The 23,018-nt window shown below is 39.0% G+C and overlaps 1 protein-coding gene across 4 annotated transcripts in view; it reads right to left on the bottom strand.

The window, feature by feature from the left end:
• The window catches only part of AGAP2 (ArfGAP with GTPase domain, ankyrin repeat and PH domain 2), a 258,019-nt gene that overhangs the window by 62,816 nt on the left and 172,185 nt on the right, over positions 1 to 23,018 (bottom strand). For all 4 annotated transcript variants that reach the window (XM_075199338.1, XM_075199339.1, XM_075199336.1 and 1 more), the window contains exon 3: positions 19,663 to 19,750. In XM_075199338.1, coding sequence (XP_075055439.1) covers positions 19,663 to 19,750 — 88 coding nt within the window. The remainder of the gene's footprint in view (positions 1 to 19,662; positions 19,751 to 23,018) is intronic.

The raw sequence follows: 23,018 nt of genomic DNA, 5'->3' as shown, positions 1-23,018 counted from the left end.
ATTTAATGAAAGTCATACTGAGCACTATAGGATAATTTAAATATAGAAAAACAAATTGTGACTGTTGGCTTGTTTACTTCATACTTACCTACTTTCTTCAGCTCCCTTCCGGGAGCCTTGCAGTGGAGGGGGGCGTGAAGGGGCGGGGTGGCCGAAATCGCGTCATTTCGGCCCCGCCCCCTGTGACGTCATGACGCAAATTGCGTCATTTGACAGCGGGGGCGGGGCCAAACGCCGCGATTCACCGGGAATCGCGGCGTTTGGGATCTAATTCTGCCCACTTCACTAGGAAGTGGGGCACTTCCTAGTGAAGTGGGCAGAATTCGGGAGATTGCCACACTCGCCCGGGAGTCCGGGAGACTCTCACAAAATGCGGGAGTCTCCCGGACATTCCGGGAGAGTTGGCAAGTATGGTTTACTTTAACTCTGAACAAGATCAACACACGAGACCTTTTTTTCTTTGTGGTATATTTAGTCACCAAGGATGGGATATAATTTAATTTAGTTGCTAACTAGTTGTGCTACTTCTGTCAGATCAGAGCATTCGCTGAATGAACATCAAACAAGCAATGTCAAAACATTGTTTAAAGCCAGAGAACAGACATAAAAATTTAAAAAATCTGTCTTGCTTCATCTGTCGTTCTCTGTCAAATTCTGAGAAAAGTCAGGTAGACCTGTATTCAGGACTGGCATAAGCAACCAGAGGTGCCCCAGCTTTAACACAGAGTATTTGCAAATATATGTGGCCAAATTTGTTGGGTACTGTTGTTTAGTGGATGGACTACAGATAAAAAGGTAGCATGTTTATTGGACTGATTTGAAGAAAGGCCCTTTATCAGAAATCTCCATGCTAGACCGCTATTCTTAATTTTCAGAGATTCAATCTCATCAGGCTCAGTACCAAGGGATTGGCGAATAGCAGATGTGGTGCCGTTGTTTAAAAAGGGGATGAGATCACAACCAGAGAATTATAGACCTGTAAGCCTGACATCAATAGTGGGGAAACTACTGGAAGGTATTTTAAGGGACAGTATTCAGGATTACTTGGTACGCAATAAAATTATTAGTGGGAATCAACATGGATTTGTGAGGGATAGGTCATGTCAAACTAATCTAATTAGTTTCTACGAGGAAGTTAGTGGGAACTTAGACCAGGGCAGGACAGTAGATGTGGTCTACTTAGATTTTGCAAAGGCCTTTGATACAGTGCCACACAAGAGGTTGATTTACAAAATAAGGGAGCTGGGTCTAGGAATCAAAATTTGTACTTGGATCGAAAACTGGTTAGAGAATAGGGAACAGAGAGTTGTGATAAATGGAACATTTTCTAATTGGTCAAAAGTCTTAAGTGGAGTACCTCAAGGTTCCGTGCTGGGACCACTCCTTTTTAATATATTTATTAATGACCTTGGTGATGGTTTAGAGAGTAAAGTTTCTATTTTTGCAGATGACACTAAACTCTGTAAGGTAATAAAATCAGAGCAAGATGTAGCTTCTCTACAGAGGGACTTAAATAAACTGGAGGATTGGGCGGCCAAATGGAATATGAGGTTTAACACAGATAAATGTAAGGTTATGCATTCAGGGATCAAAAACAAGAACGCAATATATAAATTAAATGGAATTAATTTAGGAGAATCTATAATGGAAAAGAATTTGGGAGTGCTCGTAGACAGTAGACTTAGCAATAGTGCTCAATGTCAAGCAGCAGCTGCAAGGGCAAACAAAGTATTGGTATGCATAAAAAGGGGCATAGATGCAAGGGAAGACAGTGTAATTTTGCCACTGTATAAATCGTTGGTAAGACCTCATCTTGAATATGCAGTACAGTTCTGGGCACCACTCTATAAAAAAGATAATTTGGAACTAGAAATGGTTCAGAGAAGGGCGACAAAATTGATAAAGGATATGGAGTCATTAAGTTATGAGGAAAGGTTAGCCAGTTTAGGCATGTTTACTTTAGCAAAGAGGCGTCTAAGGGGAGATATGATTACTATGTACAAATACATTAGGGGTCAATACAGAGAGCTTTCATGGGAACTTTTTACCCCAAGGACCATACACAGGACACGTGGTCATCCCCTAAGGTTAGAGGAGAGGAAATTTCACAACCAGCAAAGGTGTCACTCACCAGACTGTGAGTGCTTCTTCCCGTGTGTTTAGGAACCGTGGCTGTCCACCATCCTGAGGGTCTGCGCATGTGCAGCCCTTTCAAACCTTCTGTTCAGGTTCCTTTTAGTTAATTGGCTGATCAGGCAACACTCCCTATTTAAAGCACCTGAGTTCCATACCTCGTTGCCTGATCTTGGAGTCTCATTCCCCATGAGCCTCTGAAGGTGTTCCTGTGTTTCCTCGTGTATTCAGCCCAGCTGATTCCTGTGGTTTCCAGACCACTTCAACTCTCCTGTGGTTTCCAGACCACTTCAACTCTCCTGTGTTTCATCGTGACTGTATTAGCTGATTCCTATCCGCTGCCTCCGTGCACTACAGTTATCAACTCAACTCTCCTGTGTTTCATCGTGACTGTATTAGCTGATTCCTATCCGCTGCCTCCGTGCACTACAGTTATCTACTCACTTCAACTCTCCTGTGTTTCATCGTGACTGTATTAGCTGATTCCTATCTGCTGCCTCCGTGCACTACAGTTATCAACTCAACTCTCCTGTGTTTTATCGTGACTGTATTAGCTGATTCCTATCCGCTGCCTCCGTGCACTACAGTTATCTACTCACTTCAACTCTCCTGTGTTTCATCGTGACTGTATTAGCTGATTCCTATCCGCTGCCTCCGTGCACTACAGTTATCAACTCAACTCTCCTGTGTTTCATCGTGACTGTATTAGCTGATTCCTATCCGCTGCCTCCGTGCACTACAGTTATCTACTCACTTCAACTATCCTGTGTTTCATTGTGACTGTATTAGCTGATTCCTATCCGCTGCCTCCGTGCACTACAGTTATCAACTCAACTCTCCTGTGTTTCATCGTGACTGTATTAGCTGATTCCTATCCGCTGCCTCCGTGCACTACAGTTATCTACTCACTTCAACTCTCCTGTGTTTCATCGTGACTGTATTAGCTGATTCCTATCCGCTGCCTCCGTGCACTACAGTTATCTACTCACTTCAACTCTCCTGTGTTTCATCGTGACTGTATTAGCTGATTCCTATCCGCTGCCTCCGTGCACTACAGTTATCAGCTCACTTCAACTCTCCTGTGTTTCATCGAGACTGCACCAGCTAATTCCTATCCGCTGCCTCCGTGCTCAACTGTTCCAGCTCATCTCAACTCTCCCGTGTTTCATCGTGACTGCACCTGCTGATTCCTATCCGCTACCTCCGTGTACCTGCAGTGTCCTGCTTGCCGCTACCCTTCAGTTCTACTCGTGTCTGCAGCCAGCTCATCCGCTCTCCGTGCTTCTACAGTGTTCCTGCCTGTGTCAACTCGCCAGTCTGCATCGGATCAACGCCTCGCTGCTTTCATCTCGTCTAGACCTTCTCTACTCTTCAGTGTTCTCCAGGTGTCCAGTTCTATATACTACTGCTTCCTGAGTATTTGTCTCTATCTCTGCTGGTCTACCTACCTGTGCGCTGCACCTACTTGATTACCGCTTCTACCCTCCTGGGACTTCGCATCCTGCCGGCCTCTAGCCGTTCAGGTATCTCTGCACTCCTGTCTGACAGCCTGCTCCTGAACCACGGTATGCATACTTCTCTTTGACTGTGCTGGTGTATTGCATATCTTGCTGGACTGAGTTGTTCTTCTCTGGAGTTTACTATCCGCTGAGACTATTGCCATCATTTGACTGTGTTACCTTTTGCCCGGATAGTTCCTGTGACTTTGTATTATTGTGCAGTGCTGTTCAGTCATTACTATATTGTGCATATCATTGTGGGATCAAGTTCAGTGTGCCCGTGTATACTCTGTATTGCATTTCTCTCCCCGTGCTCCTCCTCACATATATATTCAGTGGTACAACTTGCTAGAGGCAGACCACTGTGCCCTGTTTCCTGAGTCACCTGTTTCCAGTATCCTTTCACATAGCAGTGGTACAACTTGCTAACGCAGACCACTGACTTTCCGGATACCTCCACCTGGATTCCATTCCTTCACATAGACAGCGGTACAACTTGCTAATCGCAGACCGCTGACTCTCATCACCTCCTCGTTGCTTCTGGACATTCCTCCTCACTATAGCAGTGGTACAACTTGCTACCGCAGACCACTGACTACCCTCACGTTTCCTTTGTCCATTCAGTTCCTCGTGTACTACTACCTATATATTACCAGTGCTGCTAGTCATAGACTTTCCACGAGCATTCTCTACCATCTGCTGTCTCCTGTTCCGTGATCACCCAGCTACCAGAGTACCATATTACCATCTATACTGCTCTGGTAAGTCCATCACCTGGTGATCCCTGGGTAAAGACTCCTAGTGCCCGTGACAAAAGGAAGGGGTTCTTTACAGTAAGTGCAGTCAAGATATGGAATTCATTGCCAGGGAAGGTTGTGATGGCAGATTCAATAGATATGTTTAAGAAAGGGTTAGACAAATTTTTAGCGGAAAGGTGTATCCAGGGATACGACCGTTAATTTAAAATAAAGGATAGTAGTGGATATAGGGTAAAATTGGATTGCAATATTTAGTCTGGGGGGATTTTCAAAATTAAAACAGATGGGCGGTTGCCTACTCTGGATTAATTTCAAATATAAGTGCAGGATCGCAGGAGATCCAAAATAGGTTGAACTTGATGGACTGGTGTCTTTTTTCAACCTCATCAACTATGTTACTATGTTCTTTGTTTGTAGATTGGGTTGGCAGTTTGTAAGTGTGCATATACAGGATGACCATTCCGATGGCTTTCACAATAGCTTTACCTATGTTTTCCTTGTCTGGACTTTACCACAGATTATGTATGAAGCTGGGGGAAATACAGGTGCCTAAAAATCCCCAAGCCACTTTTGTTTGAAGGTGCTTTAAATCCAATAAACCTTTAAAGGGGTCTTCCAATTACATTAACTTTTTACATACCATTCTGTATCTTTTGCAAGTGAAAATTGCAGCTTCTAATTGGTCCTCCTGCTCACCTCCCCCTTCAGCCATGTTAAAGTGGTGAACCTAAATGTTTGGCCAATAGTTATTTAATATTTTAAAAGGTGGGGGCAAGGTCAGTCCAGATGATCATCAGCAGCAGCACGGAACGTGCCCATGTGGGAGCAGCCGCAACAGATATGCCTCCTAAGAGGCATATCTGTGCCTGCCTTCACCTCTATATAGTTTGTAAGGAGCTTTAAGGCGTCATTACTGTACTCGGGCTACACAAGTCTGCTCCTGACATCCACATTCTGCCTCTCTACGCCTATAGAGAAGCAGCAGCCTCATATATCTCAGTATGTATATGGAATGATACTTACTCCTTTTTACAGCGCATGCGCTGTATTGAAAAGCGCATTTTGATCTTTTGTTTTGGACTTACGTCTAACTCTATCTAAGGCCCAATGTATTTATCTATATGTATTATATGTATACTTTACAGTTCACACTCAGGTGATAATTGTTTGCTTTATACATGCAAGGCTCTTTATATTATAATATAATTCAGTCACATAATCAGGCTATTCAGCTGTAATCGCTCAACCTGTTTAGCATCTTTCAGCCTTCTAGGTCTTCCCGAATTTGGTTAAACATTAAATCCTCCATTTGGTAATATGATAGATAGATATATAGATAGGTAGATACAGTATCTCAATATCTATATTTCTCTCTATCTCTCTCTCTCTCTGTGTGTGTATATATATATATATATATATATATATATATATATATCTAATATATAAATGTCTAGTGGCGTGTGTTAGTCTGTCTGTCTGTGTGTGGAAAAAATAAAACCAAGCTGCAGCGCCACCTGCTGGGCGGAGTTATACACTGACCTACTAAATTCTTAGTGTGTGTGGAAAAAAAAATTCAGAAAGGGCTGAAATTTGGTATACTAAGATGTTTTTAATTTGTTAATTGAATTTGTTAATTGTTAAAAGTGTTTATAAAGATTTTAAAAAAATATATATATATTTCTTGAAGGAGAAGTGACAGTTGGGAGTGGTTGGTGGTTGCCGGGGGTGACAGTGGGGAGTGGTTGGTGGTTGAGGCCTGGGCTATGGCCCAAATGCATGACAAGAACCTTTTTAACACCTTAAGTAGCTTGATTTGACTAGAATGCATGAGTATCATGCACGGGTTAACTTGTATATATATATATATATATATATATATATATATATATATATATATATACATACACACACATATATTTATATATATGCTGATCTTCTATTAATTACAATATTGAAAAAGATTATAAGTATTAGAAGTCAGAAAGAACCATTTATATAATAATGTACAGTTTATATTTCTGTTATTCATATTAATTAACGAAGAATGCAAGATAAGTGACGTTGCTTGTAGCAAACAGTAATCTTAGAGGCTGCCTTTCTACAAAGCCATTAGAATGGTTTTATAGAATGTCAGGTCGTAAGATTGATAGAGCTCTGCAAAAGATATGTTTTCCAGTACGGATAGATATGTTCCACGTTATATCTGTATATCTGCATATCTGTATATATTCGTTAGAAATCAAGTGCATACATTATAATGGGATCTTGGTCAAAAGTGCAGCCACAAGATCCCAAAGGATAGACGTAGAATTAAGCTGCACTGTTAATACAGAATCTTATTACTTTTTCCGAAAGAAATGACTCGTCTAAATGGATGTTTATTAATCACCTTCAAATCTTTCAATTAAGCATTTTTCACAACTGTAATCACAAACTCAATTAAACACAGCAGAGAAACTGTGCTAAGCTCAACTGGGGTTTGCTCAGGGTCTACTGCTAGTGCTTTACTTCTATATGAATCATTATATTTCAAGGTTTGTTCTCTTTTCAATCACAATGACATACTCCGCAATAACAAATCGTTATAGAACACAATTAAAAAAGAGTGGCAGAGAAGAATGTTTAGGGGGAGAGGTGGTTGTGGGAGTGGAGGAGAAAACTATTTTCTTTTGTCAAACAAAAATTACATTACATAATACATTTGTACACATAGCAATACATGGGGCAAAGCTGTGGTCATGCTCCGGGCAGATCATTCCTACAGGGAGCTGGACCTGTGTAGCTGGAATAGAATTCTGGACAGGAAGTACTGTCGTACAACAAGGTAGCAGTAGTCAAAATGACAAAATATCACATTAGTAAGTGTTAGATATAGCCAAGAGTCAGGTGCTCTTTGTACAAGTTCAGTATCAATAACAAGACAGAGGTCAACACCAGGAAATGCAGAATATGGCCAGGAACATGAGCAGGAGCAGGGAAACATAAACCAAACGGCAATACAAAGTGCAATTCATATACTCAGTGTGGCAGCTATCTTGTACCACAGATGACCCTGCTTTGAAAGCTTAATGAACATTTTAGCTACTTTCTCAACAAGCAACTTTGGTCTCCAAAGTATTGCACCATATGGCGCCTGTAAATTATATCCCTAATATCTCTACATTTTGGTGTACAAGTCTTTAAAGTAACAAAGAGTGCAAGAAAAGTGATGTTACTTGTTGCAAAAGGTAATCTTAGAGGCTGCCCTTCTATAAAGACATTAGAATTGTTTTAAGAAACGGCAGCCCTTAAGATTGGTAGAGCTATGTAAAAGATATGTTGCATTATTGTACATAATTGCATATAAGGACTGAACATGTTGTGGTGGAAGCACCTATATAAAACTCCTGCTTTACTTCTTTTCTCTACTTCCTTAGAGCTCATACCTGCATTGCATTCTATTGCGTTGCGGTACAGTTTTTTGGTTGCCTGACTACTATATAAAAATTCCCAATCTTGTCAGTGTCATTTTTCTATACAGCTATTGAAGGTCCCCCACATAGTTAATTTTGCATCACCTGTTTATTGGTGCATCAATTAAATATTTTAACCTATTCTGATGTTGGCAAGTCATTAGGAGATTCACACCCATTAAACCTACTTAGGCACCTAATTTCAAACTTCTCTTATCTGAACCTCAAATGAGTCATTGTATTGTATGCTGAAGATACAACAGAATCCGCATTTCTACAAGAACAGTGTGGTAATAAACAATTAATGCTGTCAAGTGACTGCTAGCCATAATTATCCTTTAATTAGACCAGTGTGTGAAGACATTGTGGCGAACAAATGACAAGTCTGACAGCTTAATATTCAAGGACTGAGATGGTTTTCCTACCACCTTCGACTAGAGTCCCATAGGCAGTTCATCAAGAAGAATATTAATTGTAATTAGCAGTCATATAAGGCTTCTCTTTTTCGAAGGACAAATATTATAAGCGTTAGCCAGATTTACCCTCAGGAGAGCAAAGAATGTGATGGCAAGTAGTTTTGAGTAATGTACTTATAGACCGGACTTATGTTTGTACAAACCACATCCCTTTAAATAAGCTATTATAATTAAAGAGCATCCTCCTCTTTACACAGCAAGTTGATATCTACAAATCATTTGTGCAATGAATTTTGAGTTTTATTCAAATTAGTATAGACAGAGTAGGGTGCAATACCTATGTATTAAATAAAGAATACATGCAATATTGTTTAAGTTAGTTTAGCTGTTTATAGCTCAAGATATTCAATTTATTTGCTAAAAACATTCTTGATGTGTCGTTCACTGCAGCAAAATCCACTCCATTTGCACATAAACCTCACAGTCTATTCATTTTTACTATTTCTGACCTTACTCTGTATATCTTTTTTCTCTTGAAACTATGTAATTGCAAAACAGTCATCAGCCAGCAAACCATATTATGTTATCACAGACTCAACAAACATTGACCAATGACTATTATAATTAATAGCTTAATAGTTTTTATACTTTGTAATCTCTCATTTAATATTATTAAATGTTTGTCATGTGTGTTGTATACTCTACAGTTCACAACCACACTGACCTCGATTTAATGAACATTGGCTACATATTTGCTCCAAGATTAGAAGGAAAATATGGTTCACTGAGCAAAAGAAATGACTCTGAAATTATATTAACAATAGCTGAAGCTTACTCTGAATCCCTGTGTCAGTCACTTTAGTTCTATGTGCCTCAAGCACATATACACGGGCTATTGGCCTGTGACAATGTTGTCTGTACTTTATGCATTTAATTGTACAATCTTAAAATAGTTACATTTCTAAAATCAAAGATGCAACAACATGCAGGTACAACATAGCTAAAATTATATTACCCACACAATAAATGTATATTTATTAATGGGTATTTCCCTTGGTGTTTGCTGTGTACGCTAAACCTGTAAAATGTATTTTTCTTAAAGATATATAACCCTTGCATTTATTGTGCATTTGAATAGCTTAAATATATTAAACATCCTAGCACGGGGTCAGATTGCTTTCTGCTTAATTCATCTGTTATTTGCTTTTAAAAAAGGAACCACTGGTCAGTCAATATTCAAAAATGTCCTAGGTAGCAAATTTCTTGGTTTCATAAGTGGAATACAAGATGTAAGGCGTTAAGTTGGACCAGCCTAAGCAAACCCAGGGGTACCACTAAGTAAGACAAATTGTCTCTATGGGTTATGCTTCAAGTGACTGACTTTTGTCTTCCATCTGTTGCCTCTGACTAGTAAAGTAATGACTGACCAGATTGTTACATGTAATGTGCTTACTGCATCCTGACTATATTTCTTTCATACTATTTTTTATAAAGAAATCTTTGTTGTAGTAATATCAGCAACGGTTATATATTGTTGCGTGCACTATAGAAAGTGGTACAACTGGTTATGCTGATATGATGACGGTACAATGTGTGAATGAAAGAATCCCCAGATAGAGAGTGAATGCAGTGACCAGGTGTAATACTATACGTGTGCACGTCCCTGAAGAACTTTGTAACCCACCAGATCTTTATCTTTGCCCCAATGTGAAATGGCTCATAAAGGACAACAACCCTATTTCAGGTACTCAAGTGCATTGAGGCTAACAAGGCTTGTCACTGGTTTCAAAGCTTTCTGGGCATGTCTTTGGGGATTAAAGATTGTTATTTCTGAGATGAACAAAATACATGGCTAAGATTCAAAGAACTATAATCTTTTTTTTTTATACCATTATTTTTAATTTCTTGATAGTAGACCATGAAACCTTACTAGCCCAGGACATTCTTCTAGTTTAAGTTTCTCTCTTAATAAATCTAGTACTGTGTGCACAGGAGTGACTTTTGAATTATTAGATGGGGGGTCAGACAATAATAAAACCCTTCAGTTAGTACACCAGCAGGGTTTATGTGTATACACTAAGGAAAAGAAACTCTTAAATAACACTACGAAAAAAAAAACTTGCAAGCATTTGCACGATTGGTACAGGATTAATAAAGTTGAAAACAGTAATCAGTTTCCCCTGTTAACGATGGATTTATATTAATAATACAATTTATTGTGTGCAACCCAATTTGCAATATATGTTTATATATTATTGTTATTATACATATTGTTTATTTGGGAATTGCTAAAAAAATACTTTATAAATGATATGGACTATTTGACCATTAAAATGCCAGCACTTGAATGGACAATATTCATTTATTTTGAAAATGAATTCAACACCCATTGAAGGTACCTTTATTTTAGGGAACTTACAAAGTCTTTGAGTATTGAATAACAAACACTTTGAAGTTCATAAAGCCCAACAGAATTAATGTGGTGAATGACTTAAGAAAGTCACTAAGTAAAGAGAATAAAGAGAAACTCAACAGAGAGATACAAAAATCTATTAAGAAGCCAGGTAACACTTGCAGGATTGTCCAGAACCTAAGAACAATCTATAATGTTGTATTATCAATTTTCCCATGGTGCTTAACCCAGTAACCATTCATTCCAGCATTCCCCTAAGGCTAAATATGTTACAGTTGTGGATATCTGTTCTACTTTTCTTATCTACTTATCTAACTTGAAAGCCAAGATTTTCTTGCACCCACACACAGTACATGGGTCAACAAAACATCTGGATGTGTCTGAACCTTTGCCTTGAGAATAGAAAACAGTAACATCATGTTGTACCCTTTAAAATGAACTTTCCGGATAACATTAAGCACAAGCATTTTACACAATATGAAAGCTGTTACAACTGCTGCTTTGTTTGCAGAAACATCTGCTAGTATTGTTTTTAAGATCTACACTTAAGACCTCATTTAGAGTCGGATGCAACGTCCGTTTTAGGAGCATCCAACAAAAGAAACACTATCATGCATGTGCAGAAAGCACCAAATCCGCCTGCATCTTGGACACTTGCGCCTAAAACAGACCTTGCGTCCAACTCTAAATGAGGTCCTTAATGCTTCTCTACTTTATGCACATGTATATCAGCCTTTTCTCAAAATTAATAGCAATATGTGGCAAGGCTTGTTAAGTGCGATTTTTTTTTACTCCTTCACCTAGGGCCTGATTCATTAAGGAACTTAAATTAAGAAGTTTCTTATTTAAGTCTCCTGGACAAAACCATGTTACAATGCAAGGGGTGAAAATTAGCATTCTGTTATGCACATAAGTTAAATACTGGCTGTTTTTTCATGTAGCACACACATATCAACTTTAAATTTCAGTGTACAAATAAGCTATCAAGTATTTGTGAAAAGACACAACATGCTACACATGCCCCTCCCAGGGGTCCATTTGTAAACTAAAAATGTATTTCATGCAGATGAGAAAATGTTGTAACATTTGTTAGTGGTTTGAGTGCACACTGGATTGATTGAGGCCCACCAGTGTGTCAAAGCAGACACTACCAGTCAGCAAAGAGTTGGTCAAAGAGTTTATACATAGACTGTAGAAGTCAAACACAAATTACATTGCCCATATCACCCTGTAGATTCTGGAAAGGTTAAATGTCCTGGTGCATTGCTTAGAGTCCTAATGAACATGGCATCCAATGAATGTTTCAATTTGCCGAAGACATAACCATACTGAATGTTGAGTAAGCACTCATGTAGCTCATCACTCTATGGGTGGCTGTTTACAATGACAGACTGCTATCAGTCTCCATCTTGTAAGGACAACTTAGTTGTTTGTAAGTGCTTGGGAATAGTAACAAATGGTGTGGAAAAGAGATCATGGAGCAAGTCAAAAGGGGATATTTACTAAAGTACGGGTTTGCCAAACCAGTGCCGTAACGAGGTTGGTGCGGGCGGTGCCGTTGCCCAGGGCGCAAAGCCAAGGGGCCCGCTATCTGCCTTCAGCCCTTAAGTTCCACTTATGGGCTGAAGAGAGAGAGATTTTAACTTACCAGAGTTTGATGCTTCAGCCGTTAAGTTCCAACGTTAAACGCATGTGCGTTCCACTGTCAGGAAGTTCGGCATTTGGAACGCAAACTTGCGTCACATTGACTGTCACAGTTTCCAGACCACCAAGCAAGTCACATGTTCCAGGTCACCCAGCAGGTTCACAGGGAGAGTTCACTGTCACAGTTTTCAGAGGAACCAACAGGTGCACAGGTGTATTGCCAACTGTCATATTTTCCAGAGGACAATGGTAATGCCTAGCTGTAAATGGTGGGTGGACATTTTGCGAAATAACTCAGAAACAATGCAACCGACAATGGTATCATAGAAATAAGTCACTCATAAAAGTCGCATTTATGCTATCATATAAGTAATATATAGTCGTATCTATATCAATATATAGATAATTAAAGTTGCCCCTATCCATAATAAAATAAAAATAATTCTTCTGATCCAAAATAATTAAATGATAATGCCCCCGATCCGTAATAAACAATCATTTAGTGCAATAAATCGGACAAAAGGGGTTTTGTGCAACAACTAATGCAATTCAGACCCCTATGACTGTGTACTTTGGCCTTTATGAGGTTCAAATATTTAGCACTAAATATGCACTAGAGGCACATTTTAAATATCTATGTGCCAGAAGTATAGCATTTGTCATGCTGGGAGCCCACACAGATGTAATTAATTTACTTTAGAAATCCTTGGTTTTTAATGTTCTTAGTAAGAGATGTTCTTTCATTGCTTTGGCATTTTTTTCATGCTGACAATACACAATGTTTTTTGCCACTTTAAGCAACAGCACAAAAAGAACCTAGCAGTGAGGGAGTGGGTGGTTTTTACAGAAGCTAGAAAATAATTGAACTAAATAGCACACTTTTCTGATCATTAAGAGAGATGGCTTTTCCTGCATAGGTTTGTCTAACGTGTTTCATCACATTAACTTATTAATACTAGATTAATTTGATGCCTACATGTTTCTTTCTATATGTAATATTAATTTAAGAAAATTAGTATTATTTAAACTTTTGATCTTTTAGTTTATTGCAGAAAGGGCATATAGGTTAGAGTCAGGAACATGTTGACTTAAAAAGACAATTAAACCCCAAACATAGGTCAGCCATGAAAGCAACACATTTCAGTATTTTTATTGAAGCTCCTTACCCATTCATCACAACCACATACCACAGCCTCACATCAATGTCTAGGTGACTCCTAAGATGGAATGACACTATATATCCCTTCAAAAGACATTTATTAGGAGACTGCAAGCCTATAGCTCAGATGTATGGAACTTTAGTCTTCTGTACACTGTGCTCCACCCCCCAATTCTGCTTCCCAGTTCAAGTAGGGTACAAAATATGTATTGTATGTAGACCAATTTTTTATTATTATTATTATTCTTTTTAATATTTCCATATGTTTTCAAGAAATATCAGGCAAAATCTTAGTCTTGGTAAGGGCCTGGTCTCACTGGGATTATGTCAGCCATCCAAGACCTGCTGCAGTTCTTTGAGTTCATCACAAGGTAAAAGAATCTTTATGAGAGCTTGAAATAATGATCATTGATCCCTAATAAAATGGATATTCTGTGTACACTGACATTGTTACAAAATTGGTATTTAATTGTCTAAGGTAGGGGGAGACTCTACTCCCCCAAAAGTAAAAAAGAAGTGTCAAGATCCTGGTGACCAGCTATCTAATCAGTTGGACAGCCATAAATTGTCCTAAGCCTATACAAACCTTCTAACTGTAAGTGCATAAATTGCCTTTATTGACTTGAATTTATATTCCCTGCAGTAGATATAATCTGATACTCCTGTTTTATTCGTTGTGATATATAACATGTATCGTGGTATCCTTTTAACTACAGGAATATAATATTTGGATCTATCCTGATTCTTCTGGAGAAGAAGTGACCTGATTGCTAGAGGGCTATTATACAAAGTGACCAGCTGTCCTGTTGTCGGTGAAAGAGCAGCTGTAGAAGTGTCCTAAACTGTATTAGATCCACTAGCTGTAAGTATATACATTTCTATATTTGGCTGCATTTATAATTCTGTGTTTGATCAATTTAAGGCATTCTGTCTTTTACCAGGTGCTCTCTATTGCGAAATATCGCTACAAACTGATGACAGATCAACAGGAATGATAGGTCCAATTATGTCAGTTACAACAATAAAAATGCATCTCAGTCCCCAGTCTGTTATATGCACAATTTTATCATGTTTGGTGAATACAATTTAAAGGGCTGACATACAGTTCAGTGAAGGATATCATGTTTCTGTATTTAGGCTTACAATAGCCCAATATAATCTCCAGTAATGATATCTGGAGAGAACAAACCAAATGATTTTACAAATCCAATGTAGGAAATGGAAAATACTAGGTCATATATAAACAATTCCATGGAAAATCATATTTATTGGCTATAACTTTAGTAGTTTTTTCAGTATAAACAAAAATAAACTTCAATATACATATTACAAATGATCAACTAAAACAGATATCAAATATATGTAAGTCATCTATTGGGGAGTTTTTCCATCATTTGGAGCAGTATGCTTAAATTGTACTAAAAACAGATTTAAAAGTGAAGGTCGTCCTTCCATATACCGGATCTGGCATTCCCCACTTCATTAAACTAATTAGCAGAGCTCCTAATTTCAGAAAGGGAAATTTGCTGATAATGACAAGAGAGGCCCTAAGCCAAACACACTTAAACTCGTATGTTTGTGCATGAGTCATTCATATTCGGGGTAAAGTCTTCTGACATCTTCCAACCAATAGTATCCACTGGGGACGGGCCCTGGCTGGCTCATATTCCCCCCCACCCGAGTGGTTGCTGGGCCTTTTGCTGCACAAATTCCCTCCTTCCATCCCTTCATTTATATGTTGAGTTTTTAACATTTTTCTCCCTCTCCCAGATGAGGCACAGTTAGCAGTAGAGCTTTTGCAGTCTGCGACTACTTCATAGGGTGCTATCGCTGATTGGCCGCGAGTCACTGCCCTCTTCGAATCAACCTGACTGTCGGTCCTTTTGTGTGGGGGACCCCTGGACTTGCTTGGTGTGGACACGACATTGTGAGCCCAGAAGGGGTATATTCACATTGATGCCAGATTTAGCTCTGGAAAACCGTATAGTACTATGTCCTGGGACCAGTGGTTATTGCCTGTTGGCCATACACTGTTTTGTTTCGGCTATTAGTTGTTAGCTTTTAGTGCAATTTGCTTTCGCCGCCACCATTTTTCTCTAATTCAATAAACTGTAACCTGTTTGCCAATGGTTGTCAGTGTCTTTACTTATGGATTAGAGTGTTAAGTCTTAAATAGTAAGAGAGGTTTTGTGCAATGAAGACAGAGCCATCAACAGTATGCAGATTATATCTGTATGTATATTATACATTGTTTCCTTGCTGGATAAAAGTTTTCCAAATAAGAGATCCCATACCCTATAACTCACATGTACTAGCAATCTGCCTTAACTTCATAGCATAATAATATTTTTCATTACCACCTGCTGTTCAAGCAATGATTGCTTCTTTAAAGGCTTTATACCCCTCTCCCTTAGTAAACATTAGGGGCCTGATTCATGAAGAAAGTTAAGCAAAAGTAAGCAAGTAAGGTAAAACCATGTTGCATTGGAGGGGGAGCTAAATTTAAAATGTGATGTCAGATTTATAGTTGGAATAGGGCATGTCCTAGATCAACTTTAAATTTCAGTGTACAAATAAGCTATCAAGTATTTGTGTGCTACATGAAAAAATAGCCAATATTTTCTTTATGTGCAAAATAATAATTTATTGCACCCCTTGCATTGCAAAATTGTTTTGTTCAGAAAACTTGAGTAAGAAAACTTACTTTTGCTGAAGTTTCCTTAATGAATCAGGCCCTAGATCTCTATAACAGACATATCTTTTTTTTCAGACATAGTTTTACCACCACTACCGGAACTGTCTTGAGAGTGGAGAATATTCAGACTCACTTTTGCTGATTTCTTTGCTGCTGTGACAAGCCTATCTCCTAAATGTCAATTTTCTAACCAGACTGGATAATCCAGATTGAATATTTATGCTAATCTTGTGGCAGACTATTATTAAAACCACTTGTGCCCAACTGGTGGCCAGAGGGATGCATCTCACACTACAGTCCAAAGTATAAGACCATTAACAAGTAGTCTTTTTTTGTTAATATCTATTTGCTTTCCTCCCTACCTAAAACAGTAGATGGAGGAGCAGGACGAGAGCCAGTAGTAGCAATGCATAAAGTGTCTCACATCACTAATGTTGGGTAAACTTTGCCAGACCAATTAGACAGCTGTGACATGGCTACTGTTAGCAAGATGAGCGGAGAATGAGGGACAGCAGTAAACGAAGTTGAGATAAGCAGGCAGTGGGGTAGGTGATGAGTACTGGGATTACAATTACTTGTGGTTTAGTCATTATTAGTACTGTTGGCTCTTTGCTACTATTGTTGACTGGTTGCTGGTCATTACTATTACTGGTGGCTGGTTGCTTGGTCATTACTATTACTGGTGGCTGGTTCAGGGTCGGATTTACCACTAGGCAACCTAGGCAATTGCCTAGGGCCCAGCGGTCCCCAGAGGGCCCTCCCAGGGCCGGCGGTGAGACCAACCTTTAAAAATGGGCCGCTACTTATGGGCCAGTGCTATGTGCTTGCCCTCCTGGGCTAAAGTCTGCCAGCCAGCCCCTGAATAGGGATATATGTTATGCTAAAAACTATAGTGCTATGGATTTTTTTCAGGGAGGGGGCCCCAAACCAGTATCTTGCCTAGGGCCCCATGAGGTCTAAATCTGGCTCTGGGCTGGTTGCTTGGTCACTACTATTACGTGTTGCTGGATACTGATCATTGCTTATTCCTCTAGCTGGTTACTGGTCATTGCTATTATAGATGGCTAGTTACTAATCATTAGCATTACTGGTGGCTGGCTACTGGACAATAATATTACTGGTGGCTGGCTACTGGACAATAATATTACTGGTGGCTGGTTACTGGATAACAATATAGCTGATGACTGGTTACTGGTCAATAATAATACTGGAGGCTGGTTACTGATAATTACTATTGCAGATGACTGGTTAATGGGCAATAATATGACAGGTGTCTGGTTACTTGTCAATAATGTTACTAGTGACTGGTTGCTGATAATTACTATTACTGTTGACTGGTTATTGGGCATTACTATTGCAGGTGTTTGGTCACTGGTCCTTACTTTACTTGTTATATTTACTGGTCATTATTATTCCTGTTGGCTGGTGTCTGATAATTACTATTACTGGTGGTTACAGATGACATATTATTAGATATTACTGTTGCAACATAAGAATTATTGGATATTGCTCTTATTACCGAGCACATTACTGGACATACTGCTGCTGCTTTCATACTTGCCAGGGCTTTTGCTGACTGGTGGTTCACAAGCACCATAGTGCCAGTGGCTAATAGTAGAATAGCTTTACACCCCAGCTGAGATTCCCAATTGACTGCAGGTACTTTAATAAATATAAAATGTAGCTTGTATTCATTTAGTGAGGAATCCGAGGACCTTTGCATGTGAAAGGGCCAGTTCCAGCAGGTTAAGCTTTTCGCTAATTGTGTCTATTTGTTCAATAGTTCGCTCCAGCTCATAGGTGACAACAAGAGTCCAGGATTTAGTGTATCCCATTCTCCCAAATAACATTTTGAAAGCTAATTTTTCTCCTTTTAGATAAATAATAATAACACAAAAACAAAAACCCCAGTGCCAGAGGAAAAGTGTCAACATTAAAGGGACAATGCCATTTTGATGCCCCTTCTGATGAATACAGTGACATTTTTTTCTTTTTCATTTGTTGCAGAACTAAATGACTCAGCAGAGAGCTGCTCATCACTGAGTGGAATGCAGATAGAACCAGCTATCTCCCAGTCTATCTGTGTTATAGAGAATGATAGACACACTTGGCATTCCATTTCATAATGGAAATTGTTTACTGAAATTATAATAATAGCAAGTGTAACGAAGTGGGGTGTTTAGACTTTGTGAGGAAACTGTTTTGAAAATATCATTAAAACTTTAAGGGCACATAGTTTGTAACAAAAATACAAAATAAAAGGATATTAATAACAAAAACCAAACACTTTTCTTTTGTTACTCTTTTAAAGTGGCCGGGTTTCCTCTGTTATAGAGGAATGTTGATTGAGTAGTTGTAAGACCTTTGTAGATAAACTGATTTTGCATCTTGTACTCAAAATAATAATTATTTAGAAAAATATCTATAATTGTCATTTTATTATTATTATATTACTAAACACATACTATTTCAAATGCATAGAACACAAAATAATATATAGTTATAGTAACAGTGTCTCTATTTGGTGGTCTTTGAAATAACATAGTAGAGGGGTTTGACACATATATTCAACAGTTATGTGATCGATATTTATATGGTCAACACCATAATATAGACAGGGTTGGAAAGTTCTGATAGAGACAGTATTCTAGGTTAACAATTCAAATGTAGACAGTATTAGGTCGATAATTTAAATGTAGACAATGTATTATTAGGTTATGACTCTTTGTCCCCATGCTTTTGAGATAATCAGCACTGACTACAGTACTGATGCTGATTATTTAAGGGGGATAGTAGTTTTTTTATGTAATGGCTCTTTTTTTTTATACAGTATACATACAGCAGTCATCATCATCTACTAAATTAGGTCCTTATAAAGAGTACACATTGTGCAGACTCCAAGCAGAACCTGTTATTTTGCGAGCTGAGTCAATATCCAGGAGAATGCCGCCTCATGTCCTAGTAAATTCATAGGCTGCATTCTTATGAACATTGGTTACAGGGACAAACGCAGGATTTGTAGAGGAGGGTTCCACAACACGCCACCAGTGGGCGTGACCAGCATGCATGGGGGCGTGGTTATAATATTAGACAGTGCTTGGCTTCTCTCCAACTCTTCCCATCCCTATTATATACATGGACAATGCTGCATGCACTACTGTTAGCTACAGCTCTCCCTTTTCAAGCAGAGCCGTATGAAGTGGGGACAGGGGCCAGCCACCTCAATTATACAGTGCCCTAGGCTTGGAAGGGGGTTTCCGGGCACTAGGATAAACCCCTTGGTTTGCCTATGGATTCAACCAAAAATCGGTCTGCCTTCACCGATGGATAACCTTTAACCGACAGCTTAAAAAGATGGAAATATAAAGTGACCCTAAGACAAAGTTAACATAGTCTAGTATTCTCCAAATATTCATTACATTGAAGAAAGTAGTTTATAAAAATCAAACTTTATGTTGTACAATTTAAGGTATTTGGACAACAGAATACTTACTTTCTGGTGCTTCTAATGCCAGATAGGATCCCGTAACAAACCGATGGACAAGAGCAGATTTTCCACTTTTAATATTACCCACGACTCCCTATGAGAGAAAAATAATGCTGTATTTGTTTGAGTTGTAAATCAGACTTCAACCAACAGATGACACATACAAGGATATATGGAGACGCAGGACAGTTTCAAATATTATATTTATTGTCAGAAAGGAGAAATAAATAAGCGTTAACGTGGGGGAATGGGCTTCCTCTTTTGTATGCAGGAATTTTTTTTGTAGGGCATGCCAAAAGCTCAAAATTTTACTATTAAAAGTGCAAAAATGCAGACACAGGGGGGAGAATTTATTAAGCTTTCTTTTTTTGGCTATTTGCCACTCGCCATATATCACTATCGGTTTTCACCCCTAAACTACCCAGCAGTTTAGAGGGTGAAAAATCAAGTCAGTAAAAACTCCAAAACCGTCGGCAGTTTAGGCAAACCATAAGAGAAACCATTGGTAGAAGAAATAGCTGGTCGTGAGAGGTGAGCTAGCTCAAACCACATACGATTTGAACTGTCTAGCAATTTAGAACATAAGAGGAAGCACAATAATTATTAATTATGAGGACAATCATTATTATTGATTAAGGAGGCAAAACTATTTCATAATTATCTTATGTAGACAAAATTATTTTATGAATATATTGTTGGGGCAAAATAGTGTATGATTATCATAAGAGGGCAATATTATTTTAAAATTACATTTATGGGCAATATAATTTGATAATTATATTATGGGGGCAGTAATATTTGATTGTTAAAAGTGACAATAATAATTTATTTATGATGGGTAAGTGCTAGCATGCACAGGTCACTTAATTATAAAACCTGACTTTGCATGGCCTGTTTGGCATTTTTATAAACTAGGTCTGGGTTGTCAATTCTGTTTGTTGAAAATATTAATTAATTTAAACGTTAACTTTTACTGGCAAGATTGTGGTTTTAAGGTTTTTCTTCCAAATCCGCAAATCTGAAGCTATTTCATATGATTATGTCAATTATAAATATTGCTTGTGATCACATAGCAGAACATTACAATTACAATCATAATTTTAGAAATACTTGTGTAATAGTATCATAGAGAAAATGAACTACAGTACAGTGACATGACCTGGTCAAGATCAGAAGAACCAATATGCTGTATGGCAGGTGGAGAGGTTAGGAATCTCTATTAAATAACCGCTGAACTTAAAATGCATGCAAGCTGCTTTGTAACATTCATAAACATAAATACATACATTTGTTAAACGACAGTTAAACGGCACTGTAATGAGGTAATGAGGCAATGATAAGGATACAGCCACTGATGGGTGCAGAGTACACAAATTTGCACTGTGCATGCTCACATAGAGACTTGCTCATATATAACACTTGCACTTTCTTACTCATAGAGAGACATGATGGGGGAGGTAAGGGGCGGGCAAACGTAGGCCATACTTGCCAACCTTTGAACAGTGAATTCTGGGAGATCCCGGGCAGGGGGCATAGTTGGACGGTGCGAGGGGCGACAAAACCGTTGTTTTGTCGTGGGGGCGGGCCAAAATGACATAATTTGGGCCATCAAATAGCAGTATGGAGTGGGCAGTGTACAGCAAAGGCATGTTAACGTAATTGTGGCTGGGTCTGACCTGACACAGCTGCGCTTATATAATATATATATATATATATATATATATATATACGCCTGTCAGGAGCCATATCGAGTGCAACGGCTAAACTGCTGGTGTAAGAATGGTGCTGATGATGATTATCATCAGTGCATAACTAATAGTGCTAAAACTAAGATAATAGATCATTTCTTTGAAGAGCGGACTGCCCACCCCCCCCCCCCCCCCAAAAAAAAAAAGGTTTCCAGCAACAACGCTTATGGCCTACGCTAGTAGCGGCAGATTCGGGTAACAAACAGCATAGGCTGTGACAGGCTGGGTGGGTGACACTATAATAGGGAAACTGACAGCATAGGGTTCACCTGCCATAATGCTCTAGCACAGGGCTGAATTCGCTAGAGAAATTGGACCTGCAAAATAATTTTCCCCACCAGAAGTAAAAAGCCCCATGCTGAAAGACCAAGAGTTCCTTATGTACGGTGGGTGTTGGGGTAATACATTTGTAAAATATAGACTTTAGCAATTTTTGGCTGGTGCACTACTGGACCCAGCAAGCCCTGGCAGTTACGAACTATTTGAAAAAGCTGACACTTGTAGAGCTACAACTGCTAGCATACCTATGGATGACAGTGCAGTCACGGCCAAAAGTTTTGAGAATGACACAAATATTATTTTTCACAAAGTCTGCTGCATCAGTTTTTATGATGGCAATTTGTTTATACTCCAGAATGTCATGAAGAGTGATCAGATGAATTGCAATTAATTTCAAAGTCCCCCTTTGCCATGACAATGAACTTTATCCCAAAAACGACATTTTCACTGCATTTCAGCCCTGCCACAAAAGGACCAGCTGACATCAGGTCAGTGATTCTCTCCTTAACACAGGTGAGAGTGTTGATGAGGACAAGGCTGGAGATCACTCTGTCATGCTGATTGAGTTAGAATAACAGACTGGAAGCTTTAAAAGGAGGGTTGTGGTTGAAATCATTGTTCTTCCTCTGTTAACCATGGTTACCTGCAAAAAAACACTTGCAGTCATAATTGCTTTGCAAAAAAAGTGCTTCACAGGCAAGGGTATTGCTGCTAGTTAGATTGTACCTAAATCAACCATTTATCAAATCATCAAGAACTTCAAGGAGAGAGGTACAATAGTTGTGAAGAAGGCTTCAGGGTGCCCAAGAACATCCAGCAAGCGCCAGGACAGTGTCTTAAAGTTGATTCAGCTGCGGGATCAGGACACCACCAGTGCAGTGCTTGCTCAGGAATGGTAGCAGGCAGGTGTGAGTGCATCTGTACGCACAGTGAGGCGAAGACTTTCGGAGTGTCACGGGCACTAGGAGTCTTTACCCAGGGATCACCAGATGGTAGGCTTACCAGAGCAATGTAGATGGTAATAGGGTACTCTGGTAGCTGGGTGATCATGGAACATGAAATGATGGCCGATGAGATGCTCAGGAAAGTCTATGACTAGCAACACTGGTAATAATGAGGTAATGATACACAAGGAACTGTATGGACAAGGACACGTGAAGGTAGTCAGTGGTCTGCGATAGCAAGTTGTACCACTGCTATAGTGAGGGGGAATGTCCAACAGAAACAAGGAGGTGATGAGAGTCAGCGGTCTGCGGGTAGCAAGTTGTACCGCTGTCTGAGTGAAGGAATGGAATCCAAGTGGAGGTATCCAGGTAGTCAGTGGTCTGCGGTAGC

The sequence above is a fragment of the Mixophyes fleayi genome, chromosome 2, assembly GCF_038048845.1.
Source record: "Mixophyes fleayi isolate aMixFle1 chromosome 2, aMixFle1.hap1, whole genome shotgun sequence".
Classification (NCBI taxonomy): domain Eukaryota; kingdom Metazoa; phylum Chordata; class Amphibia; order Anura; family Limnodynastidae; genus Mixophyes; species Mixophyes fleayi.
The sequence above is the reverse complement of the archived record's forward strand: the minus strand, read 5'-3'. Positions and strand labels throughout refer to the sequence as shown.